Genomic DNA, 27,301 nt, shown 5'->3' with positions numbered 1-27,301 from the left:
TAACGCCAGTAGTGTTTGTTAGCAGGTCATGATCAGTAGAATCGCACTTTCAATACACGATGTAATGACAAATTTTGATAAGACCTTTACCGAAACTTATTTTCAATCATGTAGAAAAGTCATATAATAACTGAGCTTAATTTGAATCTATAATTTATCAAATGAGATGTTACCCTGGTTTGATTTGTTTTTTCAAATGTATTACAAAATAAAATCTATGATATTAAATAATTTCACATTTATATCTCGAAGTATTGGAAACTTTATGACTTCTTGTGGGGAAGTGACTTTTAGCTCCTTCAGGTCAGAGCAGAAAAATTAACAAATGATTTTTTCGGTCTTTTCCTTTAGGTTTGTGCAGTGATACTAATGGCACCTCTAGTCATGCTTGGCTTCTACTGCTGTTGTTATCTGTTCTGTTGTCGTTTCTACGGATTCTGACTAGTGGACTTGTCGACTTCGACTGCATGAGTTCCCAATGCAGTCAATAGTTCTAACAAACAAAGGCGAATTGATGACGTGAAAAATGATTATTTGAACATCTTCTCTAAAAAAACAAAACATGATGAACGAATTAATGTGTCTCTCATTGCCGTTCATTAAGGCATCTTGTTGCAGACGCTTTGGTAGATTTTAGCCCAAAGAACGTCAAACACTGTTGAAAGACGGCTGTGAAAGATCTAGAATATGAAACATGGCCCAGTGACAATAGAAAGCAATGTGTGTGATAATCTTTACAGATAAGACTTCAAGTAATTTAACCAGCTGTGCTCAGCTTACCTGCACGGTTTCCGGTTTTAATAAACTTGGTTGGATTATAAGGGAGGAGTATTGGTACGGATGTACATGATATTATTGTGTACAAGTGGAACCTTAATATAACATTTGATTAGTTACGTTGTGAGTTAATTCAAGTCGCATGGTTAAGCTTCAAGCTTCTTGCTCCTTATTATTTATTTGTAAGAGAAAAGTTAAAATTATTCCTTACTTTATAGAAGGAATATCTGGGACGTTTGTGCAATTTTGTGGTTACTTTCGCATCTAAAGCTTAAAGCAGTCTACTTTAAAAACGCATTTCCGGATGTTTTTTTGTTCATTTTCGTGTCTATAACTTTAAACAGTCTACATTAAAAACGTGTGAAAAGATATTTATTTCTGCATATTTTTGTATCCAAAGCATAAAACTGTCTACATTAAAAACGCATGTCCAGATATTTTTTGTTGTTTATCTTTGTGTCTAAAGCATAAAACGATCTACATTAAAAACGCATGTCCGGATATTTTTTGTTGTTTATATTTGTATCCAAAGCATAAAACTGTCTACATTAAAAACGCATGCCCAGATATATTTTGTTGTTTACCTTTGTGTCTAAAGCATAAAACTGTCTACACTAAAAACGCATGCCTGGATATTTTTTGTTGTTTATCTTTGTGTCTAAAACATAAAACGGTCTACATTAATAACGCATGTCCAGATATTTTTATTGTTTATTTTTGTATCTAAAACATAAAGCAGTCTAAGTTAAAATCTCCTGTCAGAGCAATTTTGAGTTATTTCTATATCTTCAATCTCAAAACCGTACACACTAAAAACACGTCTGGTCAATTTTTTTGGGTTACCTTTGTGTCTAAAACTTAAAGCAGTTTATATTAAAAGCGCATGTCTAGACAATTTTCTTCTTAGTTTTGTATCTAAAGTTTAAAGCAGTATATATTAAAAATGCATGTATGGGTAATTTTTTTTCTATCTGAAACTTAAAACAGTCTATATTAAAACGCTGATTTATCATAGAGTTTTTAAATACATTCAATCCTGCTTCTGAAACAAATCTAATCGCTTGAAATTACCGGTGCCTTTAAATCGCTATTTCTCAAGTTTCAAAGCGAATAGTATCTGAAGTATTATAGCTGCATGACTATAGACGTGAATGTAGAAATCCCGTTCACTGAAAATGGCAAAATAAAATAAATATTTTATCCATTTCATATCTTGTTTTCTCTTGTCATTTTAAAATATAATCAAACTCGAGTATACCATCCTGAAAGAAATATAATATCTTCAGCTAATTCAACAAAAAAAAACGATCCTTCACATTTTGTTAATCATCTCGATGAAGGAAACTTATTTTGAATGGTGTAATGGTTTAATTTAGTTCTTTTATATTACTTACCAGTACAGACGAACGATTAGTAAGCTACGTTAAGTACATACACAACACCATTAGAACATTATATACATATTTCTCAAAGTCACCTCAATGCATCATGTTAAACTATATGGTGTTAAAAATCTTGTACTATAGTGTTTTTTAGTTCATTCATAATTCTATTATTGTTAAGCAAATAAATGACTAGTTTTAGAGTAAATATAGTGAAGGTTTATTATGCATGTTATGGAATGATTATCACGTGTGTTCTGATATAACTGATTTTTTTCTCTTCTTTTTTTTTTTACACTAACGTCTATGTTTTATTTACTCCTAACACAACTACTTGAACAACTTTAGTATAACGATGGTTCTACTGCCACACAGCGCTATTGTCATTGACTCACTAGGTGTTATTCATATAAGAATAACTTGTGTACTTTATGTTGTCTCATAAATATAAATTGCGTTTTCTTCTGTAACAAGGATTAAAACTAAAAGGATCTCTAAATGACTTTAAAAGAGCGCGTGAAAAAAAAATGATTTGTTTAGAGGGTCTCTTTTGATTGGTTCAGAAATAAGATAATATATCGACATAGAAATTATCTGCATTATATATCGAGCGCTGTTCATATTAAGTCCAGAGAAAAAGGGCAATCAGTTGAAAAACGATTTTGTATCTTCTGTGTGTCAGGTTTTACTCTATCTGATGAGCGTACATCCATACAAGAGCCTTGTCGGGTAGTTTCTATTACAAAAGACTCGGTTGTGAGGTTCTCATATCCAAATCCCACTCCTCTTTTGTGCATGCTTTCCATAATCCATCTCGTGTACGAGAATTTCGATTTTTCAGCATTCATTTCAACAGTCCGATCACACCAAAATTCATAGATGCTGAGCCCGGTATGTCTCCGTATGGAATAGCATGAATATCTGCTTGAGATATGAAATGGTTGAATTAAAGATACGACAGGAAGTTTTATCTAGGTGAACCCATACCCTGTTGGCCTCATCTCCAGACGGAGATTCTTCTATATTATGACGCTAATTTTTCCTGTGCCACTGACCTTTCTGTTCGTGGGTTCTCACCTATTATAAGACGCTGCATTTTGTTTACCATGACCGCTGTTCGACTTTGTCTATATTAGATAGAAGAATATCTCCGTCTTAGAAATTCTAAATCCTCGATCGGGACACATCTTTAGGATCTGTTTTATGAACATTTTGCGTCGTAAAGAGTTGTTCCATACTCTTCCAAAAAGCGATCCATTTTCGGTGACATAATACTACCTATGAAATGCCAAGTAATGTCAAAATATAGTTCTAATACATGTTGTTCCACCTTTATATTGGTTGTAGTTGCTACATGACTCTATTGATTTGCTTATTTAAAATCGTTTTTACATAACGTCGCGACCGTGTAGAACTTGAATGACACGTATTTTATTTCCATTTAGCATTAACAGTAAGGTAGCACCTGCTATATATTTATATGTCTGTCCTTTTGTTTTAAAGCATCTACACATTAAGTTTATGCTTAGTATTATAATTAGTATTATTAGTTATATGTAAGGCATTTATATTTATTTCATATGGAATAATTGGTATTAGTGTTAAATCTAATTAGTATGAAACACGATTTATTATATTAGTTCACTTGTTATTTTCAAAACATGCTGTCTGAGTTGCAATTTCAGATTTAATCGCGTGTTTAAAAGTCAGAGCTTACATGAACGAAGTTGTCAATTTTTTTTTATATTGATTTCTTGGCCTAATCAGGTCAGCTAAAAGTTCACCTTTGCTTTTTGCAATACCAACATATCATTAACCTTCTAACGTATAAACATAAAATCCAAAATTGGCAGCTCTGTTTAATCTGAGGATTCATTGCACAAACCGAAACATTACTCTGTACGTGCTGAAAATCAGAAGGACAGGTCATTGTACAACCGAAAAAAAAATACATATCATGTTATTTCTGCTGGAGTCAAAAAACAGCAACCCAAAATCATAAACGACTTTGTAAGAAAAACAAACAAGTGCGAATTGAGAAATCGGATTGTAAACGTTCCTATAAATATATGTAGAAATAAACTTAGGTCAGCAATACATGTACTTGAAAGTTTTGTTAAAATGGAATTTTCTTATCTATTAACACTTTATGAGTATACATTAGAAAATTAAACTTCTTAATATAATCTAAGCCAAATTTAACTAGCAAATATATGAAACTATACCGTATTTTCAGTTGGATATTTCTCTGTCCTATCGGTTGTTTTTATTTATGGAATACAAGGCCAATAGAAGAGAACAGAATGATATAATGTATTTGATCTATGCATCAGGTTTAATGTGTTAAAACTGAATGTTCAACGCCAAGCACTTACTATACGTATGTCACATCTTTAGTTAAGTATGTGTACAATATCTATAAAGATATAAGTCTGTTAGGTTTACAAATTCATAGTTATGCAGCAACAATGATTTTTCAGTGAAAGCAAATAAGCACTAAAGTGAAAATTTAAAAGTTAATAATGCACCTCGCGCTTTATACACAGACATTAAGTGGTATAGGTACCACAAACGCTAGAATAACAATTATAACATTATTTTGCACTTTTCAAATTACGTTTAGGTATTGAATTTAAAAGTAAATATGGAAACAAGATTACAAATTACAAAGATTTGTGGGTACTTCAGCTTTCTTTTATTATTTCTTTTTATATATATCAAAAAATATGACTTATAACCTTTAACAGTTTAGTAAATCCTTAAACGTATTTGATTTGCTTATTTGACTTGCTTGTTGTCGGTTCAAACAAACCACCGGTAGAAAAAAAAAAAAGGAGGGGGAGGACTAAGTCCAAAGTAATTACTACCAAGACTCGTTCTTATCCAAATACTACTGCTAACTCTGAATCTGGTGCAGCTCTGGATGGTAAGTAAAGGTTATATTAAAATACGCTACGGCGGTACCTTCATATTTTTACACCGTTCTACCCATTTACTTAAAACCAGAAAAAAAGTTATTACACAGATATCAAAGTTGTCTATAATATAAAGTAATAATTTTGTTTCTAGTGAAATCGTAAATTCTCAGTTGCTTTTACAAATCCAGCAACAAACAACAAGATTCCATCTCGACGAGTTATACGATGTTTAAAACATCCGTCAATAATGATTTGGATCATAATATTTTCTTAACCTTCAGAGCCTTCTAGTTTGAGGTTGTCTCACTTGTTGAGAAGAAGACCGGGAGGAATAAAATATTGACTGAACGCAAGAATGTTAATCAACTTAAAAACAAATAAAGCTAAACAGGTTATAAACATTTGATGTTATGTATAAACAAATGATATAGAACTTTAAAATAATTAAACATCCATGATAAAACACACATTTAATAACAAACCAACATGGATAGGTAGTGCAATAACAAGAATGATAAACAACTTAATGATGCTCATACACGTTATCTGTATTTTTTTGTAATGGCATTACTTGAAAAAACTAATCGGTTGTAATGTCATTACATGAAACACATAAAGAGCGACGACATTGTAAGCTGTTATCATATGTTACTGAGAAGCTCTTGTAGATGTAGATTTACAATATGAAGATTGTTTGTATAATTACAAGCATTATGATATGAAATTGATTTGGTAAGAACTTTAGAGCACTTAAACATGTTCTATAATTCAACAACTCGTTCACTGAATCAACGACGGGCGTGTGTACGTTGCTCCTGTTGTTGCAAGTCATTTTGTAATACGCCCACTGTGAACGTTGCATCTTTTTCGACATAATTGTTTTTGTTGTTTGTTTTAGAGCAAAACCACATTGGTATATATGCTGTATCCACTTGTACTCGAACTCCGAATTTTAGCGTTGTAAGTTCGTAAACATACCACCATCCTAATGGCGGACAATCATTTTAGAAGAACAATGCTAAATATAATAAAGTGTCACGTACGCGAATTTTACCCACAAAGTGAGTTTAAATAGAACAAAATTCCTATTTGATGCTTTAATTAAATCCTAATCAGTCAAGTTTGGCCATTCACATCTTCGTTAATGCATTTTTCTTTCTTTTGTCACTTGAGAGTATTTTTTCAATACGTATAGAATTAAGACGGTTTTCGAAAAATGAAATAGTAAAACGATCATATGTGTGGTGGATTATGAATACCATACAAGTATATTACTAGCTAACGTACACGGTAACAGCAGTGAAACAACCTTATAGTTACACGTTATTATAGTTATTCGTGGCAAAATATTTTATTGTAACTTCTTAAAGTTTCGTGCTCTAAGAAGATCCGATCAAGGTTTGAGTGAATGACTAAGCCCTTTAATTTTGAAAATCTCGAAGAATTATTGAAATGTTTTATTGTGTCAGTTACAAGTCCGAAATTCTTGGATAATAATTTTGGGTAAAAAAAGTCATGTAATTTTCATTAACTTACGGTAATCGTATACATATTGGTAAGCGTGCCAGACTGCGTATCGAAAGGCCCAAGGTTCGCTCTTTGATGTCGCCTAATAGGCTTCGCACTTTCAGCTGTGGCTGGATTATAAGAGTGACAACTCAACGCCGCAAAAAGAGATTGTGGCGGAGGGTTCTATTGATTGGACGCTTTCCATTTGGTCAGCAGTTCAAAATTAACTTGAACTTTAGAAATCTTTGCCTTGGCCGTTAGCCTATGTGCACATAATGTGTATTTCAGGTTGAAAATATTAAAACAGCTATGCATAACATTACGAATCTTTGAGTCAGTAGAAGTGTTCACTGTACCTGATAAGCAAGAAGACTATATAAAAACATCTGTCGTTCCATATATATAGCTGTATCTTTATCTATATAACATGAGCAAATGTTATAAAGAAACGGTGCTCAAAGGCTTTTCCTCCTTTGAATACCGTTTCTTTATAACACTAACACCTCCCGTGTTTCTGGCTTTTCTGCACTACTCGACTACTATCCCAAAATATGCAATTACCACCAATATCTTTATCTTTATATTCTGGTATTCATGTAGTTTTAGCGTTATTTTACTTCTTGATTCATGACTATTACAGAATACCTTGTGTCCAAAGATTTCGTCAATAAACACTGCATTTTTCTTACAAATTGCAGTAGAAGCTTTTTTCTTTTTTTTTTTTTTGACTAATCATACTAGCCATATTTACTCTATGAACGAGAAAGGTGTTGACATGTTATGCTTACATGTTAAATTAATGTTGATTAGCTTATAGCTGGCAGCAATCGAATTGATATATTGAGGAGATATAGTGCTGTTTAAAAAAAAGCAGCTTGAATCTCCGACTCGATAGCTTTAACTGCAGAGTGCTTTTAAAGTATATTATGTAAAATTACCCAATTTAAAAGCTTTATCCATTCCTTATATTTATATGTAAAGTACATCTGAACAAATACAAAACACCAAAACTCGTGTTATTGAAGGTAAAAAGTGTTTTTTTTATTTTCAGAAACGTCATAACATAACAAATCAAGTTGTTTACAGTAGAAATTAAAGTGTTCTGGTTTTAGAAGATCATCATAACATGAAAAATTATATTATTCACGTTGGAAACTCTAACAACTTGTTTTGGTTTACAAACGTATTATAACATAACAAATGAAGTTGTCTATAGAAATTAAAGTGTTCTGGTTTTACAAGGTCATCATAACATGAAAAATTATATTATTCACATTGGAAACTCTAACAACTTGTTTTGGTTTACAAACGTATTATAACATAACAAATCAAGTTGTCTATAGAAATTAAAGTGTTCTGGTTTTACAAGGTCATCATAATATGAAAAAGTCTATTCTTCGCAATGGAAATTCGATTAACGTGTTCTGGTTTAGAAATCACTTCATAACATGACAAGTTATGTTATTCATAATGTTCCGCAACATTGTAGGTATCTCTACCTGAACTTCTCTCAACCTACTATGGAGAAAATACAAACGTATAATACGTAAACACGTTGTGTAAGTTCATTTATTTTATTAGTTATAATAAGAACAATCAAACTAGTAACATAAAACGTAATGTAAATCACTGTATTGTATTAGCGTTATCTTAAACAACTGTACAGTAAAGCGTATTAATAAAAGGCTTAAGTTTATAAAAAAACACAGAGGATTAAAGACGAGATCTTTGTCTTGACTTTTTGTCGACGTAGAAAGGAATGAATGTAGACAGAGTCAAAACTAAATATGTAATAGAGTGGCGTCTATTAAACTATATATTATTACTATTAGAAAACATTGCTTTATAGTTACTTCTCAATAAATTTCTTCAAACGATAAAAACCTTTCATCGTGACATTTCACAATGTGTATACATTTTATGTTTAGTTCTAAGCTGATATAGAAAAGTTTATTGTGATTACATAAACAAATACTCGTCGCCGAAACGGTGCGTACCCACAACACTCAGACCCCTAAAAGGCCATTTGTTATGAAACTACAAATAAGTAATTATATTATGTAGTACACATATAACAATATATACAATTACATATAAGACAACAGTGTATTGTTTATGGTTCATAGCGCAGTTTGATAAGTATTATAAGAATGAACTTATGTAGGATTTTGCTTATTTTGAATTATAGAATACCTGTAACATTTCTGTTTTACAATGTAAAAAATGTTATAATATACACAATAAGATATCTTCTTTATTCACTAATGTACAAAACAAGAGGAAATCCTCAATAGACGCAGCACTTGAAATGCTTTTAGGCAGGATTAGAGTAAATTAATCTATGAGACCTTTTTCAGTTCCTATATTTTTGTACGCCAGCAATACCAAGCATGAGGCGCGGGTATACCCGATTCGATTTTATTATTCATCAGGATCTCTACCAGTCTACCCTCATATTGAAATTCTTTTAGGCAGGATTAGAGTAAATTAATCTATGAGACCTTTTTCTTCCTTTTTCAGTTCCTATATTTTTGTGCGCCAGCAATACCAAGCATGAGGCGCGCGTATACCCGATTCGATTTTATTATTCATCAGGATCTCTACCAGTCTACCCTCATATTGAAATTCTTTTAGGCAGGATTAGAGTAAATTAATCTATAAGACCTTGGTCGTGATCAAATATATCAATCGAAAGGGTTTGACCTCCTGAGTCCAAAACTATAATTAGATCTCAAATTGGTCAAGAGGTGACGGAGCTATAAGCTCAAGGTTTGTACTTTGTAAACAAAAAAACTCGGAGCCATTCTCTGAGCCGTTATGCCGCGGCTAAATATATAAGAGTTTGTGATTCAGAGGAGAAACAGATTTATTTCCCTGTGTGCAGAAAAGCAAAAGCAAATACTTAATTGTTCGATACAAAGTCTCTATGGTAAATCCCATAAAGACAACTGTAGTTTTTTGTTTGTTTGTTTGTTTTGTTTCTCCAAGACTTAAATAAAAGCAGCAGATGAACAGTTTCTATGGTTTTACCAATCATGGGTACTTAAGGCGACTAACAGTTGTATTGTATTTTTGTTTGATAATGAATTCCCGTTGTTATACGATTAATCGTTACAGCTTTCGGAATCACTTACTTGGAAAAGGTAACCACGGAAACCAATCCGTTTCAAAACTTAATGCTTTCTTTTGGTCCACTTTGTATGTTCTGTCTCTTGAGGTTCAGTTCTTGATTTGGTAGTTCAGTTTTCTTAATCAGAATAATTAACATTTTCGTTTATTTATGTACCAGAAGTGTCGTAGCTTCTGGTTTAGAGCAATTCACCCAAATGTCTACTTAATACATAGTAAAGTATACATCTTTATTGTGTATCTAACATTGGTTTTGTCTTCCACAATAATAGTTTTGTTTTGGTAAATCTTCAGTTTTCCTATTGAAGTCACTTACTTGCTAACAAATACTATAGCACTGCTGACGTTCGGTAATACGATGTTTAGAGTTTATGTTAACCTCAAGAGGTAATACGATATTTAGAGTTTATGTTAACCTCAAGAGGTAATATTCTTTCTTATTCTGTGATATTCTGTATCTCACATGCCTGTCTTTACACAATGTGCATTTCGTTGAATCTATAATATGTCACATAAGATATGTTTGAACACACTTATACGGACACAGGAAAAGTCTGAATTCGCTTGTTTCGTTTTTCTGTTACATATTAAAATCTGTGATGAAACACCCATGTTCAGTTCTATTCAGTAAATTGAACTGTACAATTCCTATTAAACTTGTGTTACAGAAACCGAACAGTTTGCTAGTAAGTTACATAATTTAAAATCGGTACTCAGGATTTAAGCTTCCAATTATTTTATTTGTGGCCATAAAATATTACTTGAGATTATATTGTTCAAATAACTAATATACTTTGTTTATAGTTAGAAGATGAAGAAGGGGTGTATACATATTAAATACTAACTCTGAAAAGAAACATTTCTTTTTTGTTCTCTCTCTCTCTCAATTTCCCCTACTTCACTGAAACTTAGTTTGTTTGGAATTTCGTGAAAAACTGCTCGGAGACTGATATTCGAACCCGTGACCCGCACTAGATCATACCTTGCATGTAAATATACGTGACTTCACATTACTGTCCAATTTTAGTGAAATAAAATCCTACATAGAAAAAATCACATCTTTACTGAATGGATAGTCAGAGAACTAAATGAGAAGAAACATGAAACGTTGTTATTTTAACGCCATCTTACAATTCGAGCATTTTTTTCACATATTTTATAACCGTCCCCCGGGGGACAGTGGTAAGTCTTCGGACTTACAACGCTAAAATCAGGAGTTCGATTCCCATCGATGGACGCAGCATAGATAAAAAAAAAGCCAATCCGCCTGCAATTTCATTTTTTAAGACTTTTTTACGATTTTTTTAATGGTAGGAGGTAGATACTACAAATCGGCCTGGCAAAGCCTAGGGGTTAGAAAGGTCGCGGGTTCGAATCCTCGTCGTTCAACATGTTCCCTCTTACAGTCGTGCTGCCGTTATAATGTGACAGTCAAACCCCTATTTATTTTTGTTTTTAAAAGCAGAAGAGTTGGTGGTTGACTAAGCTCCTTATCTCTAGTTTTTCACTACGAACTGCTACCCAAGTTTAAGTTCCGTAAACGACATTCGGGGTTCGAAAAAAAAAGATACCTCGAAAGACCTTATAGATTTTGAGTATTTTGAACAATAGTATTAATATGCTCTAAATCTAAAAAGAATTCCAAATGAAATTAATTAGACACTTTACGTATTTTATTTTATCTTCAAACACATCAATGTTTTATTACAAAATCTTGTAAATACCCTACAACAACAACAGTAACTTTCCTTTCTTTTCCCAGTACGCTATCCTTACTATTTAAGATTCAGGATGTTATCAAAAGTAAATTGTGTACTGAGGCATGTATGATAAATATTATAAATATTATGTGTTAGACCCCCAGAGGCACAGCGGCATGTTTGCGGACTTACAACGCTAGAAACCGGGTTTCGATACCCGTGGTGGGCAGAGCACAGATAGCCCATTGTGTAGCTTTGTGCTTAACTTCAAACAAACAAAAATAAACTAATGTTTTATACCTGTTAATTTCACTAAAATTCGAGTCGTTATCAAATGACTGAATAACTTTTATTTTCATGTTTCACAAGTTTCGCTGACAACTTATGGTGTTTTTACTCACAGCTCTCTCTTAATCAATAGGCAACAGTGCTTCTAAATACGCTTTGTGACAAATTCAGTGAAGCATTTTTGCCTTCTACGGGATAGAAAGATTTAATCTTTTTTCAGTTAAATTTCATATTAGCTGTTGTGTACAAACACAATAAAAACTTTTAGTTGAATATTTTTTCAGGCCCACAACGCGGAATACGGAGGGTTGAGTACAGTATTCGAAAATTAATTAGAATATGCAAATTGGCGAGTCATATCACAACCAGAACCTACGTAAAGTCGTTGTGGAACAGAGTGTATGAGAACTATTTTGACATTGTTTGGTTCTTGGGTAATGTGATGCCACCAAGAATTGATCGCTTTCCGACGGCAAAATAGTCATACACTCAGATCATAAAGATGTGTTCGAGAATTTATTATTTCCGAGATGTGATATTCCTTGTTCGTATTGGAAATGGAAACCAAAGAAATACGGATAAGCTTGGGAACAAGGATCATCCAGGAAAAGACCTGCAACAAGTCGTACTCTACCCATGGCAAACAAAGTGCGGTGTCTTGTAGCAGGTGAGAATTCATGAACATAAAGGTGAGCAGCAAAAGTCGTCCATGTGGCCCAGGCAATAGTACTTCATCTGTGATACAAGGCACGTATACGCAGGTTGCTTCCATGACGTATCCATTCAATAATCGCATGCCTCAAGCAGCTGGATAATTAAACAGGTATTCGTACTTCTCCACATTAAGACACACTGGTCTAGTCAACTATGTATTTCAGTGTGATCAGAATATTGAAACGGGTGCTGGGAAACCGGCGCCCTCACATCGTAGACTCGATGGATTATGGAAAGCCAGTAAGGAAGAGTGATGTGTTTTAGTCATGACGGAGTCGTTTACAATAGAAACTACGCTGCAAGCCGTTTTTAAGGATGCACGGTCTTCAGGTAGATCATGGCCTGACGTGGTGACATGGACTGTAACGACTTGATGAGAGTGCAAAACCGTTTTAATATAACATGTTCACCCACTGCACGGTTACTAAACAAATAACTCGATGAATTTTCTCCGGGTTTATTATTTGTTTTTCCTTTTTATATCACATCTTACATTTTCAATACCGGAGCCTTAGATAAGCAAGTTTTCACAAGAGTTCCGGTACTGGGGCCGAAAAGTTCACTGAGTTATTTACTTAATAAATTTTAGCTGTTAATAATAACAATATAATATCATATATAATGATATAAACTTGAAAGGTTAGAGTTGTTTTGAAAAATCAACTTATTCATTGATGCTATCTTACTAAATTCGGGTAAGAAGGCGTCAAAGTCATGATTTATCGTTTGTTCTGGCCTAACTTTTGTGTTTGATGGGCTTCGGTAACTTAGCGATGGGATAAATAAAACAAATGACTAAAAATAAAGCTTATCTAGACGTAAATCACGTTAATAGTTCTTTTAACGTAAAATTTTTCACATCGAGAGAAATTAATATACAACGGAGGGTTCTCGTTTCAGACAGCACTGCTACTCCTAATTAGCTCTTCGCCAGAATATGGTGAAGCAAATTATCAGTAACTGTTAACAATAGTAATGTTCTGTTAAAGAACTGGGAATATAATTGATTGCAGTATCTATATTTATCCACTGAACAAAAACATTAAAAAGCACTAATTGTATACGTTTTGCTTGAGGTAAAATTGTATTTCTGGTTCGCATAAATCTACAAGACGGCTACTTGGCTACTCTTGTCAACCGTTACTCTTATAGCGCCCTCCCCCAGTGGTACGGCGATATGTCTGCGGACTTACAACGCTAGAAACTGGCTTTCGATACCCGTGGTGGGCAGAGTACAGACAGCCCGTTGCGTAGCTTTGTGCTTAATTACAAACAAACTCTTACAGCGCATCGGCGGCTTTTAAGTGTCGAGTGCGTGTTTGCGGCAACGAGCCACGAACTTTGAATCAAAGGATTCACAGTCCGGAGATTCTAATCTCCAGGCTATGCCTAGCTCCTGCATTTCTGATAATAATACAATAAATTTCTGTATAGTTCAGATTATAATTAGTTTCACAAACAAACATTCATGTTATTCCAGGTGTTTGCGGAAGACGATCAAACTCTACACTTTTCCGGAAGTCCCGACGTTTGCTTGAGGAACATCAGACTTGGTCGAGATGGATTCATTGCCTTTAGCCTCACAGGAAAAAGTAAGGGTATTTATTAAATTCTTTAATATATCTTAACTTTCACTTTTTGTATCTAAAAAGTCTGACCTTCAATTTTTAAATGGCATTTAATTATTTCTAGACTGAACAAAAATATTTCTGTAAGATATGCATATCCACAAAGTTTATTGTGCAATACATTAATTAATTTTGTCATCAGAGAAGTCATAAACTTTAATCTCGTGTCTCATTATCTTATGAACTAAGAAAAGTTATTATTTTCACCAGAAGATAGTGGTAAGGAAGCTATTAATTATACTTAACTTTTGCAGGAAAACAATAACGGAAGAATTGTTTGTTTGGTGTTAAAGGCGAAGCTACACAATGAACTGTCTGTCTCTGTCTACTCGATTTTCAGCGTCATAAACCCCCAGACTTACTGCTAAGCCACATACGGGAATAATGGAAGAAATATACCTAGTATTTAAGACAGAAATTACTTGAGCTGAATTTTTATTACATTTATTTTAGTTTGTTCATTACGGATTTCAAACCAGAGATGTCACGTATATACAATAAGATTGTACAGATTGGATGTCATTTTTGTGATAGTTAGCAGCTTGTACGACCACCTACGTTTTGAGAAGCACTGTTTGTGGTAGTAAAAGCCAGGGTTCGATCCTCGATCCTCTTATTAGAAGGGCTATGGTGCAATCCCCCAACTCAGCTATGTCTAATTAATAATTAAAAATGGACGATTATATAGGCTACTAACCATGACATCGATGTAAAAACATCATTTTATATATGCCCTTTCCCTCTTAGTAGGCCAATATAAGATAGTTTGGACCATGAAATATAAAAGTTTACCTGAAACGCTATTTACTTATGAAGTAGAAAGTATTTAAAAGTATTTGAACACTGAAAGTGTTGAAATCCAATAGGTTTAGAATTTGGGATTAAAATCACTTTGGCAATTTTTTTCCATTCCTCCTGACTAGTCAGTTACGGCTTTTACACCAGAGACTTGTAAGAATACATTTCAGGTAGCCAGTTCTGGCATTTACTTGTGGGAGAGAAAGATAGATCCGAAATGCTAATTTAACACATTTGTGGTTTGAAATCCGTAATGAACAAACTAAAATAAATGTAATGGGTAAATTAAGAGAAAAAAAATATTATGCGTCTTTAGTGATTTTCGTCACATATACCAAGTTTACTGGATATCAATTCTTCACCAGCTGCAGGCGTTTAAACTGAATTATTCCTAATTCCTCTCTAAAATAAAAATAGAACTCTCTAAAGAGCTACATTATTTGCTTATAAGATGCAGTGATTGTAATGTTTACTATAATTACTCGGATCTGAGAGCCGATACCCTCTTTCTTATCTTCAAACGTTAAAGCATAATATTTGACAAAGGATTAAACATGTGTAAGGTAGAAATATTTTCTTTTTTAGTTTTGATGGTATATAAATATATATATGTGTGTGTGTATATATATATATATTAGTGTGTGTGTGTATATGTACATATATATTCCTGCCTTTAGCGGTACTTCCGTTTTTATTCACTTTATCATGCATGTACAATATGAAAAGCGCTTGGAGTTTTATTAATTCTTCGATATGTAATGGGATTCTTTAGAGTCCTTCTGAACTTGTGTGTTTATGAGAGAGACAGAGCTATAGAACTAACAAGAACAGCACAACAGATCCCTTCTAGTTTGTATGGGTAGCATACGTTCAATTTTTTTATCTCAATCTTAGGTATTCTTCTTATTTGCAGTGCCGTCGTCAGCTCGAGCTCGCTTTTTTCTTTTGCGAAACTTTTCTCGGTTATCTCAAAGACAAAAGTGAAAATTATGTTATTAAACCATTCATCTCATGAGGTTATACGATGTTTAGAGTTTATGGTAACCCGAAGAGGTAATACGATGTTTAGAGTTTATGGTAACCCGAAGAGGTAATACGATGTTTAGAGTTTATGGTTACCTGAAGAGGTAATACGATGTTTAGGGTTTATGTTAACCCGAAGAGGTAATACGATGTTTAGAGTTTATGGTAACCCGAAGAGGTAATACGATGTTTAGAGTTTATGGGTACCTGAAGAGGTAATACGATGTTTAGAGTTTATGGTAACCTGAAGAGGTAATACGATGTTTAGAGGTTATGGTAACCTGAAGAGGTAATGCGATGTTTAGAGTTTATGTTGACCTAAAGAGGTAATACGATGTTTAGAGTTTATGTTAACCTGAAGAGGTAATACGATGTTTAGGGTTTATGCTAACCCGAAGAGTTAATACGATGTTTAGAGTTTATTGTAACCTGAAGAGGTAATACGATGTTTAGAGTTTATGGTAACCTGAAGAGGTAATACGATGTTTAGAGTTTATGGTAACCCGAAAAAGAAGACAAAAACTCAAAAGCTTAATCCATATATTTTATAAATTACTGAAAATTTTCAATATTTTTAAAAGACTGATCCAAGTAAATGTCACATTCTAACTTAGTACGAGTATATTTTATAACATAAATAAAGCTGCAAGAAAAAATCAGCTGAGAAAATAAGGTGACAAACAACATAACTTGGGAAAGAAAGTTCGGTAATAAGAAGATATAAAGCAAATAATGATTCCTTACATGCCTTAACATTATGACAACGGGCTATTACTGATTCCTTACATGCCTTAACATTATAATAACGGGCTATTACTGATTCCTTACATGCCTTAACATTATAATAACGGGCTATTACTGATTCCTTACATGCCTTAACATTATAACAACGGGGTTATTAATGATTCCTTACATGCCTTAACATTATAACAACGGGGTTATTAATGACTCCTTACATGCCTTGTCATTATAACAACGGACTATTACTGATTCCTTACATGCCTTAACATTATAACAACGGACTATTACTGATTCCTTACATCTAAATTGAATATATGTGCTGGTCACTCCTGCAAAATTAAATTGAGCATACGTTCTGGTTATTCTTTTATATGACTATTTACTCCAAGGAAAAGTGGGCGAACTACTAAAAACAAACAAAACACCACCGTGTGCCTTTAAAAAAGTGAGAACTATATAAACTGAATAACATGAAACGTGTGAATTAAAAATTAATTTAAAACCGATCTAAAAACATTTGCGATAGCTGTCCAATACTCGAAGTTACAGTTAAAATTATCATTTAACCAAAAGCATGTCTTTTAGCGTGTGTGAAGAAGACAAAGCGAGAAAGGTGCAGGAAGAAAGTAAAAACCTATTTATAAATTTGTGTGCTATTGATTACCAGAATTAAACAGGTATTTGTTGTGTTTACATTTGTTTAATCAATTTCTGATAGGAATATAAATAGAACGTAAATAAAGTTGATGTGCATAAGGAAGAAAAACGAAGTACGAACGCAGCACGATCGTGACGAATGGTGTCAGAAGTGGGATTCGAACCAACCCTTCCTTTCCTTGAACTCCCAAACACACGCCGAACCGATCTCTTTGTTTCGGACATTACACTTTGTCCCCGTATGTCTGATTATAACGTCTCATAATCATATAGGGTCTTGTAGTCTCCATACCGACTGAGCTTAGAAAAGCGGCCGCTATACCTGCTCACTCTAATCATTTAATGACTTAAAATATTATAATCCCCTAATTCCTTAGAGGCTGGTCAGAGGCCAATTACTTTCTTACACTCACTCATCTTCCCGTTCTGTACTTTCAAATGATGTTGCCTTACGCCTCACTTCATATTATTCCTACAGCACACCCACAATTCCAAAGTGCGGGCTAGCTAACAAATAAGCCATTCCCGACCCTTAACAGCATTATGAGAACAATCGAGTTAAAATGTTGTTTGATTTGCTAGTTACCTATTACGTGTAGAACTTCAACATACGAATTAAAGAAATAAATAAAATTATCGTTATGTCTCTTGAACAGTTAGAGCGTCTTATTTCTTTGGAAAAAGTGCATTTTTTTTTGTTTTGTTTATCATCATGACTACGCCCTTTGATTTTCAAATAAGTAAATCTTTTCTTAATAATATTCATCTGTCCCTAACCATTCTTTAGGTAATAAAACATTAAAATAAGCTGTCTTTAAGAGAAATGTTGTATGCATATATTAGATATCTATAATTAAGAATGTATTTTATTAGTAATTAGATAATTTTATTTTATGTGTTAGTTGATGGTTTCTTAGATTACCCTGGTTTATTATTCATGCAATGTGATTAATGAAATACATTAGAAATTACCTACTGAATTTTAAAGCTGCTATTATTGAGATTTTAAGGACACGTGTGAATACGAAAGTAAGAATAATGATCAGTCAGATAAATAAAGTTGATATTTTAGTTTATAAGTATTTCTATTTCAGCAAAACGGGTTTTGTCTGTATGAAAGTGCATCGCCGTACCCAGCAAATTATGGAAATTCAACAAGGTAAGTAAGCCCACCTTTCTCAATGCGTTTTATATAGTGGAAATTCCCTACACTTGAAGTTCACTCGCCTTCCTAAAGGTAAAGATTATAATTAAATTCATTTCCATTTCGCCGCCTGTTATTCATGCTTTAAAAAGTCTTTGTGTGATTATATACATGTTTGGATAAACAAGAGTTACACCCCTTGTTTTAATTCACCTAACAATTATGGATCAGTTCCGCTCCGAGTCCTATAGAAAATTAATAGCACTGTTTCCAAATGGCAATATCTCAATATGTTGACATGTTTATTATTTGTAACTTGAGTCTAACGTGAATTGTTCAGTTTTACCAAAAGCGAGTCATGAAGTATATATTCATAACGTACTAGACTTTTCCTCTCACTTCTTCACTATTTCTTCAGTGTATCACTTGATACGTATTTATCTGTTTGCTCTCTCTCTCTCTTGAATTTTAGTAACATTCCAAATAGTTTCATAATGAGGAAATATTTGTAAATTGTATTTCGCAAGTCCAGTCAAAACTGTTACCAAAACTTTGGAATTTCTGCTGAATGATGGTGACGAGCAGTACCAGATAGTGACGTGGTATCCGCGTGATGAGTGGTAAAAGATGGTTGTGACGGAGTATCCGTTTAATAAATAGTACCAGGTGTTGAGGGGGTGTCCATCTGATGAGTAGTATCGGATGATGACGGGATATCCGTCTGATGAGCAGCACTGATGGTGACAGGGTATCCGTTTGATGAGCAGTACCAGTCGTTCTCATCAGTGTAGGTTTCGGATAAACATGATGAGAATGTGAGACTGTTTAAACCATTAATTTCATAGAGTTCATCTCAGCAAACTCATGAGCTTTATATTTTCCTTGCTAAGATACTTACACCACTAAAATTATCAACGTTATTGCGTCATATATACTGTAGAAAATAAATATGTTGCATAGTTATATTGGCATAACACTGCATTGGGTTTTTGTTTTGTTTTTTTCTGTAACGATAGCTTTTGTGGACAAAAACAAAATCATTTTTCAATTGGAAAGTACTGTTACAGATACTTGGTAATTAAGTGGTGTTAATGTAGACTTTTTTGTTTTATCTACCTCGTCACCATTAGCAAATAACACTAGAGAATGGATTTTAAAATAAACAGAATTACTATCGTCAACACTCGCCTACTTTAAATCAACTTTTCCACGCAGTAAGTGGTTGTGAACAGATGAAATGGAAAATAAATTAATCAGACTGTTAATGTACATTGATGAATTAGTATCATAAATTTGAAATCTAAACGTTGATTAGGCTAACTATCATTTTATAGTCGATATTTTTAATGGACAACATTTCCATTAACAACAACCTAGACTCTGGTAACAATGTTTATGTGACTTTTGATCTTATGTTTATCGACTTTCATGTACTAGCATGAGTCTCTAGATAACGTTTTACTGTTTCAAATTTTCTATATCTCCACTAATACACTAATAAAACAATAACATACCACTACTAGGGAGTAATAAAAGAAACAAAGCAATAGTTTACAAGTTTTATCTAAAAATGTACTTTCTTGAAGCCAAAAGTTTTGATCAAAGGACGCCTGTGTACTTCATTTTTAAAGGCCAAGAGGTTTCTTTAAAGGAATGAACAGATTCATTAGGTGTGTAAAAAAAGTAAATTTTTTTGGATACTCGAATGACTAAATCAAAAAGTTACTCGTTGAATAACCTATAGTACTAACGTCTTTATGGCAGCATGATGTTCGTCAATGACATCGACAGCAACATTAAGAAGGGCAATATTTCTTTCTCGATTTGAGCGTATAATTTGTTTTTAGTGGTTTAATTCAAATGACGGATTAGCTTATTAACTTACGGATTTGAAAACTTTCTCACTTAATAAAAAGTTTAGATTATGCATATAGATCGGGAATTACAAACATAAAACGCTTTTCAAAAATAAAATAACTCGGTGACGGTCTCCATAAATCATTCCCTTTCACTTCAAGATTATCTGCAGTGCATTGATTGGAGAACTACTTAAACTTAGTATTCAGAAAGAAGAATTGTGTCTTAGATGGAAAAAGAAAGTTAGTTCTTCAATAAAATTGATGCTCTGGACTTTGTTTCCATATTCTTATTAATCGGCGAAGTACTTATATATCACATATGTGCATAAAACACAATTAGTAGTGATACCAAACGAATATATCTTCTGGGTGATGGATCCCAAAGGAAGAATATCTCAAGCTAATAACAGACACGTCCAATGAACGGTTAGAAAGCTTTGACGAAGATACAGAGAGCGCACATTAAAAGTCATTTGAGGCTAGCCTGGAATACTAATGATGAAAATGCGTAACCTTAGTTTGTTATGAAGATGTTATAAGTAAACTTATAACAAGCATTCGTACATGATTTTTCAATCGTGTCTTTCTTTAAAGACATTACATTAAACATTTTTGACAGTTGTTGTAACCGATTTGCTGTTCCTTACACACACAAATGTTAAAATTTGTTGTCTCTATTCTTATGATGTGAAAATCACTACACGGTATTTTGTTTTATTTGCCACAGTGATTTTTGATCTTTCGCCCGTTTCTTTTTACAATATCTATTCGCCTATTTCTTTGTGACCTCCCAGTGGCACAGCGGTATGTCTGCGGACTTACAACGCTAGAATCCGGGTTTCGATACCCGTGGTGGGCAGAAAACAGATAGCCCATTGTGTAGCTTTGTGCTTAATTACAAACAAATTTCTTTGTTTTCCTCTCATTTATAAGTGTAGTTTTATGGTTTGTTTAATATGTTAATCTTTTGATATACTCAAGTAGGAAGATCTTGTAGGAAGAAGGAATATTTTATGATTTTTAAGATCTTAAGACGATATTTTTTTCAAAATTGTCAAAAAAATTATATAGCACTCCAATATCACGGTGTTTGTTTTGGCTTTCAAGGTACATAACTAAATGTTACTTTTTTTTTACTTCTATAGCATTTCTTCATTAAAAATACGCTGAACAGTTTATTTTTTTAAGAGCTTTGACATCACTGACAAAATAGTTTAAGTCAATCGCACCTGGTTCTACAAACCTGTTATTTTATCATCTCAATCAAAGCATTTTCGAAGAGTTTTAATCTAAAAAATTAGTATCAGACTTTTCAAGTCAGTAAGCAGGAAACTCTTGTTAGTTTGGCAGTCATGACAACGTTCAGATATAAAATTCATTGCAATGAATTAGTTAGTTATAAGTTAGAGAAAATACCATCTTTGGTAACGAAATTTATAATCTCTGATATCATTAACGTTAAATATTGATCTAAACGTGCACAAGTTTTAACCAGTAGAATACAAAATTTATATGGTTGCTTAGCTCCAAAATTAACAAATACCACGTGTTTGAAGATAGAAATAAACATAGTTCATAGTATATTCAATTGAAGTCATTCGAATGGATGCTTACAAAATACTTTCTAGTTGGGATATTTCACATAATTCAATATTTCATCATTGCATAATTACTTTAGTTAAGGATCTACGGCATTGTTTAATTCAGATTGTTGTTTGTCCCTCTGATGTCGTGTATGATTTAATACATTATTATTAAATGTTTCTTTTTTAGTTCTGTAGTGATGTCTAGTTCAGCTTTGTTATTCTTGGTTTATATTTAGTACTTCGTGTAACTTAATATTATATTATTAAATACATGCCTTTGTTGAAGACCTAGGATGTTATTCCGTTCAGCTTTTTGTTTATTACTTATACATCTGACAATATGTATGACTTCATATTGCACAACTAAATGTTTGCCTTTGTTATAATTTTAGATGGTAGTCTATCTCATCTTTTTGTTACCCTATGCAACCAAAATTGATCACATTCAGAGATATAATAATTAAGATATCAAAAAGTAACTACTATAACTATTACATAATTGTAATATTAATTTGCCTATGGGAGTAAACAAACGATTAATGTTGAACGTAAGCTTTCCTTTACAGGTTTAATGACTTCTCGTTCTTCTGATGCCTGCACTTCCGTCTACTTTGATTCAAGAACTAGTCTGTTTACCACACTTACTTGTAAGTATCTGTTTTTTGTGTATGTCTGATAAACTCATCAGTTACGTGTTTCTTGGTGAGAAAAACAAGCATGATGGTGTGATTGAGTAATAGTGATAAATGAATAATAGTATTAGCTACTTCGTACACGTATTTATTTGAAAGACTTTGTTTCATAATTGCTGGGGGAAATTTTACAACTATATAATTAAAGTTCAGATAATGTTTAATTCTAAGACAATATCGCTAGAGGCATGAAACTTGTGAAACGGTCTCTTTTGAAAGTCCTAGACTTACGACAAAACCAACGTCTATATTGTTCGTAAGCGTGGTTATGAAGAAATGTAAGTCTCCAAATTTGTGTGTGTATATATATGTTGAATAAAAGCTTTCGAAGTAATTGTGCTTGATTATTTTGCTCAATGCTCTAAGTAAGTATGGATTTTTAGGAACTTTATTTCACCGTCAGTCAGTAGTTTTAGGCCTTTTCATACACCTGTTCAGGAATCTCGTTTAGGTTATTTTTATCGACTCTATCCCTCCTCCAGGGATAAAGAAAACTGGGGCTTCAAGTCAGGCCGATTGTGGACTCAAACAGTTCATTTATTTTCAGTTTGAAGTTTGGTATTTATTTCAAAATTTACTAAACTCAAACTTTAAACTCAGACCTCTATTATCCAGGTTAAAAACAGTCAAAAAGACACAGTATTTTTTCTTATATAATCAGTACAGATCTCTATTATCCGTCAAATGCTGATCTTCACTAATACAAATTTAAATAAGCGGAGACAAAGATAAGCCTGAAGAAGTTGTACACCATGGAGGCAGAATCGGGTTTATTTATTCACAAACATCCAAACTTCGTGCTACCAGCCCATGTATGATATGAAATTAGGAAGGTTAGTGACTATTACCAGTATGCACTGGTATGATCAGTGGATAGGTTAAGTTTTATAACCATTTCAAAGTGATAGCCTAAAACTTAATAGTTCACTATCTTGATCTACAGCATCGGCTCCATCAACAGGAGAATGCCCTCTAGTGGGAAGATATATGATTCATTCCCCCCAGCCCCAAATGGATAGATTTGTCTCCGACGGATTGGAGGATAACGTTTGTTCTGAACATCTTGAGTCCGGCTGTAGGGCGATTGATCGTCTGGAATTCCTCAGCGAATGCTCGTCTGAAAGAAGAGCTAAAAGTAAGTTATTAGTTTTGATCAAGCTCTGTAAGCCTATTATTTATGTGTGGATCAGTTTATATGAAACCTTGTTTGTGTTAGTGTATCGAGAATAATAACAATATGTTGCTATAGTAAAGTGAAAGAAAGAATCACGTTCAATACAGCGAAATTCATCAGAATTGGAGACCCGTGAAAGTCATTTATATTCTCTACAGATCGTACAGGTTTAGTGAATGTAAATATATCTTTATATAAAATCATTATTGCAGTAATGCGGAAGAGTAGGAGGAGCTTATATGATTAAACCAAAACTTCTGTTATGACTTTTCGGTTGAAATGTTTATTGTTGCTTTTCTTTATTATTATATGTGAATTTGGTTTCATTATAATTTCTAATCGAAAAATATGTTTAAATATCTTGTGACGATAAACAAGCTAAGGAAAACTTTCTTTCTTGACTGTTACTCTTTGTCATTAATATAGACATACTGAAGAATGAATTATTTTAACGTAGAATAACCAGACATGTGTACTTGAGATACGGTGATATTTAATATAAATTTAACCATCTTACATGTTGGAGATTGTTGATTATGAGAAAAACCACATTTAATTAAATACATTTATTTTTCTACGTGCTATATCTATTCAGGACCACATTAACAAACCACGAGATATGCTGATATAACAGTTATATATTACTTTAAATTCCTGGTTTAAACTTTACGAAAGTAAATATGTGAGCGTTTTGAGGAGAAAAACATTCCTGTTGATCAATAACTGTAGTCTTCTGAAAAGCACAATATTAGAACAGAGAGAAAGGATAATGGACGGTGTACGTTTGTCTTTAGAACTCAGATAATGATGAAAAATTACTATCCACCCCAATCGATGCCGCTCTGTTTCTAATCTGATAAAGTCTTTTATCTCGATATTAGAAAGTTGAGGGACATTTCCTGAAAGCGGTTTATCGTGCGCCATAATTTCCGTCTACCCCATTGTTGTGAAGAGGGCAATGGTTGTTATTACCCTCAGTTATGTTATTTTTTACATTCTGTGTCATTTGAAGATATATATTATTTTAAGGATACCAGAGCTTGCCAGAATAGCTTTGTGCCTTTTCCTTCTTAATTACAAACCAAATGGCTGTAAGTAAATTCTATAAAAAAAAAGCATTAAAGGTGTTTGATTTTTACAAAAGTAAATGTGATTATTTAAAGGAGAAAATTTTCGTAAGAAATATAATAGAAAGTTTATATAATATCCATAACTTAATTTATTGTATTTTATTACAAGTTGCAGCTTTTATAGTAAGGAAAATTATTTTTTTAGAATAGGTGCGATCATTCTCAAGTACATGAGTTTTAACGGTGATGAAGATCTTAGTATTTAAATCAACATTCAACAATTTAACAATTGGTTATTCCATCAGATAAACATATTGACTCAATAGTGTTTTTCACCGTGTAATACGACATCAAAAAGAGACTGGCAAGAGATTTGATTATGAAATTGTGATTATTTAATTACATAAAAACCTTTATAAAAGTTGCTCTATCAAGACGTTCTAATAAGATTGACAATTTTAATCATGTCGTTCGTTATTAACTAACTCAATAGAAGAGTGCTTTAGTAATAAGAAATTACTACAGAACTTTAATTACATTCTTTTTGTTAATGTTGGTATAGGTGTTTACTCATAATCTCATCTTATTAAAGTCTTTTTGTTAATGTTGGTATAGGTGTTTACTCATAATCTCATCTTATTAAAGTCTTTTTGTTAATGTCGGTGTAGGTGTTTACTCACAATCTCATCTTATTAAAGTCTTTTTGTTAATGTTGGTATAGGTGTTTACTCATAATCTCATCTTATTAAAGTCTTTTTGTTAATGTTGGTATAGGTGTTTACTCATAATCTCATCTTATTAAAGTCTTTTTGTTAATGTTGGTATAGGTGTTTACTCATAATCTCATCTTATTAAAGTATTTTTACTAATGTTGGTGTAGGTGTTTACTCATAATCTCATCTTATAAAGTATTGTTTGTTAATGTTGGTATAGGTGTTTACTCATAATCTCATCTTATTAAAGTCTTTTTGTTAATGTTGGTATAGGTGTTTACTCATACGCTCATCTTATTAAAGTCTTTTTGCTAATGTTGGTGTAGGTGTTTACTCATAATCTCATCTTAATAAAATCTTTTTGTTAATGTTGGTATAGGTTTTACTCATAATCTCATCTTATTAAACTCTTTTTGTTAATGTTGGTATAGGTGTTTACTCATAATCTCATCTTATTAAAGTATTTTGTTCATGTTGGTATAGGTGTTTACTCATAATCTCATCTTATTAAAGTATTTTTAAGTTTACTCATAATCTCATGGTATAGGTGTTTACTCATTATCTCATCTTATTAAAGTATTTTTAAGTTTACTCATAATCTCATCTTATTAAAGTCTCTTTATTAATGTTTGTATAGGTGTTTACTCATAATCTCATCTTATTAAAGTATTTTTGTTAATGTTGGTATAGGTGTTTACTCATAATCTCATCTTATTAAAGTCTTTTTGTTAATGTTGGCATAGGTGTTTACTCATAATCTCATCTTATTAAAGTATTTTTTGTTAATGTTGGTGTAGGTGTTTACTCATAATCTCATCTTTTTAAAGTCTTTTTGTTAATGTTGGTATAGGTGTTTACTCATACTCTCATTTTATTAAAGTATTTTTGTCACTGTTGGTGTAGGTGTTTACTTATAATCTCATCTTATTAAAGTATTTTTGTCACTGTTGGTGTAGGTGTTTACCCATAATCTCATCTTATTAAAGTCTTAGTTGAAGTACTCGAAGCTATTTGATCTTTTGACTTAAATATAGCAATGAAAATTAGAGGTGGAAATGTGCTTGTTCTATAGTTTACAAAAACCAAGCACTTGTCATGATCAGACAGTAGTCAACAAGTGGTGAAACAAAATGAACGCCATTTAATTGTTTTGCTTTTGTCCAGGTTTCCAGTGTCATGGCAGTTGGAAAGAAAATGGAACTTATTACCTCATTGCTAGTGCACTCAGGACTCGGAGAAGATATTGCATCGTAAGTTGTTCTTGCTCGTCTCGTGAAACCAAGCAGTCAGTTTGTGGGTCTGAATATGAAGAAGGTTCTTTGGATCAGATCGAACTTAGCTAGCTGTCAGTGTATTCACGAATCGTGATCTTTATGTTTAGAGTAGCCCCATCGTTATAATGGCAAGGCATGTAAGGAATTGTTAATAGCCCGTTGTTATAATGTTAAGGCATGTAAGGAATCATTAATAGTCCGTTGTTATAATGTTAAGGCATGTAAGGAATCATTAATAGTCCGTTGTTATAATGTTAAGGCCTTTGCAGGAATAACCAGAAGGTATGTTCAATTTAACTTTGCAGTAATAATCAGAACGTATGTTCAATTTAACTTTGCAGTAATAATCAGAACGTATGTTCAATTTAACTTTGCAGGAGTGACCAGCACATATATTCAATTTAACTTTCCAAGAATAACCAGAACGTATGTTCAATTTAACTTTGCAGGAGTGACCAGCACATATATTCAATTTAACTTTCCAAGAATAACCAGAACGTATGTTCAATTTAACTTTGCAGGAGT

The 27,301-nt window shown here is 32.8% G+C and overlaps 1 protein-coding gene across 1 annotated transcript in view; it reads left to right on the top strand.

The window, feature by feature from the left end:
- LOC106462510 overlaps window positions 1-26,886 on the top strand; it is a gene marked incomplete at its 5' end in the record, with an annotated part of 64,499 nt that extends 37,613 nt beyond the window's left edge. Inside the window, 4 exons of the mRNA XM_022389798.1 lie at window positions 18,359-18,423; window positions 22,420-22,500; window positions 23,489-23,680; window positions 26,667-26,886. Coding sequence (XP_022245506.1) covers window positions 18,359-18,423; window positions 22,420-22,500; window positions 23,489-23,680; window positions 26,667-26,845 — 517 coding nt within the window. The remainder of the gene's footprint in view (window positions 1-18,358; window positions 18,424-22,419; window positions 22,501-23,488; window positions 23,681-26,666) is intronic.
- Window positions 26,887-27,301: the final 415 nt, after the last annotated feature.

Source organism: Limulus polyphemus, unplaced genomic scaffold (assembly GCF_000517525.1).
Source record: "Limulus polyphemus unplaced genomic scaffold, Limulus_polyphemus-2.1.2 Scaffold1187, whole genome shotgun sequence".
Lineage (NCBI taxonomy): Eukaryota > Metazoa > Arthropoda > Merostomata > Xiphosura > Limulidae > Limulus > Limulus polyphemus.
Note: the sequence above shows the minus strand (reverse complement) of the source record. Positions and strands in the feature narration are given on the sequence as shown.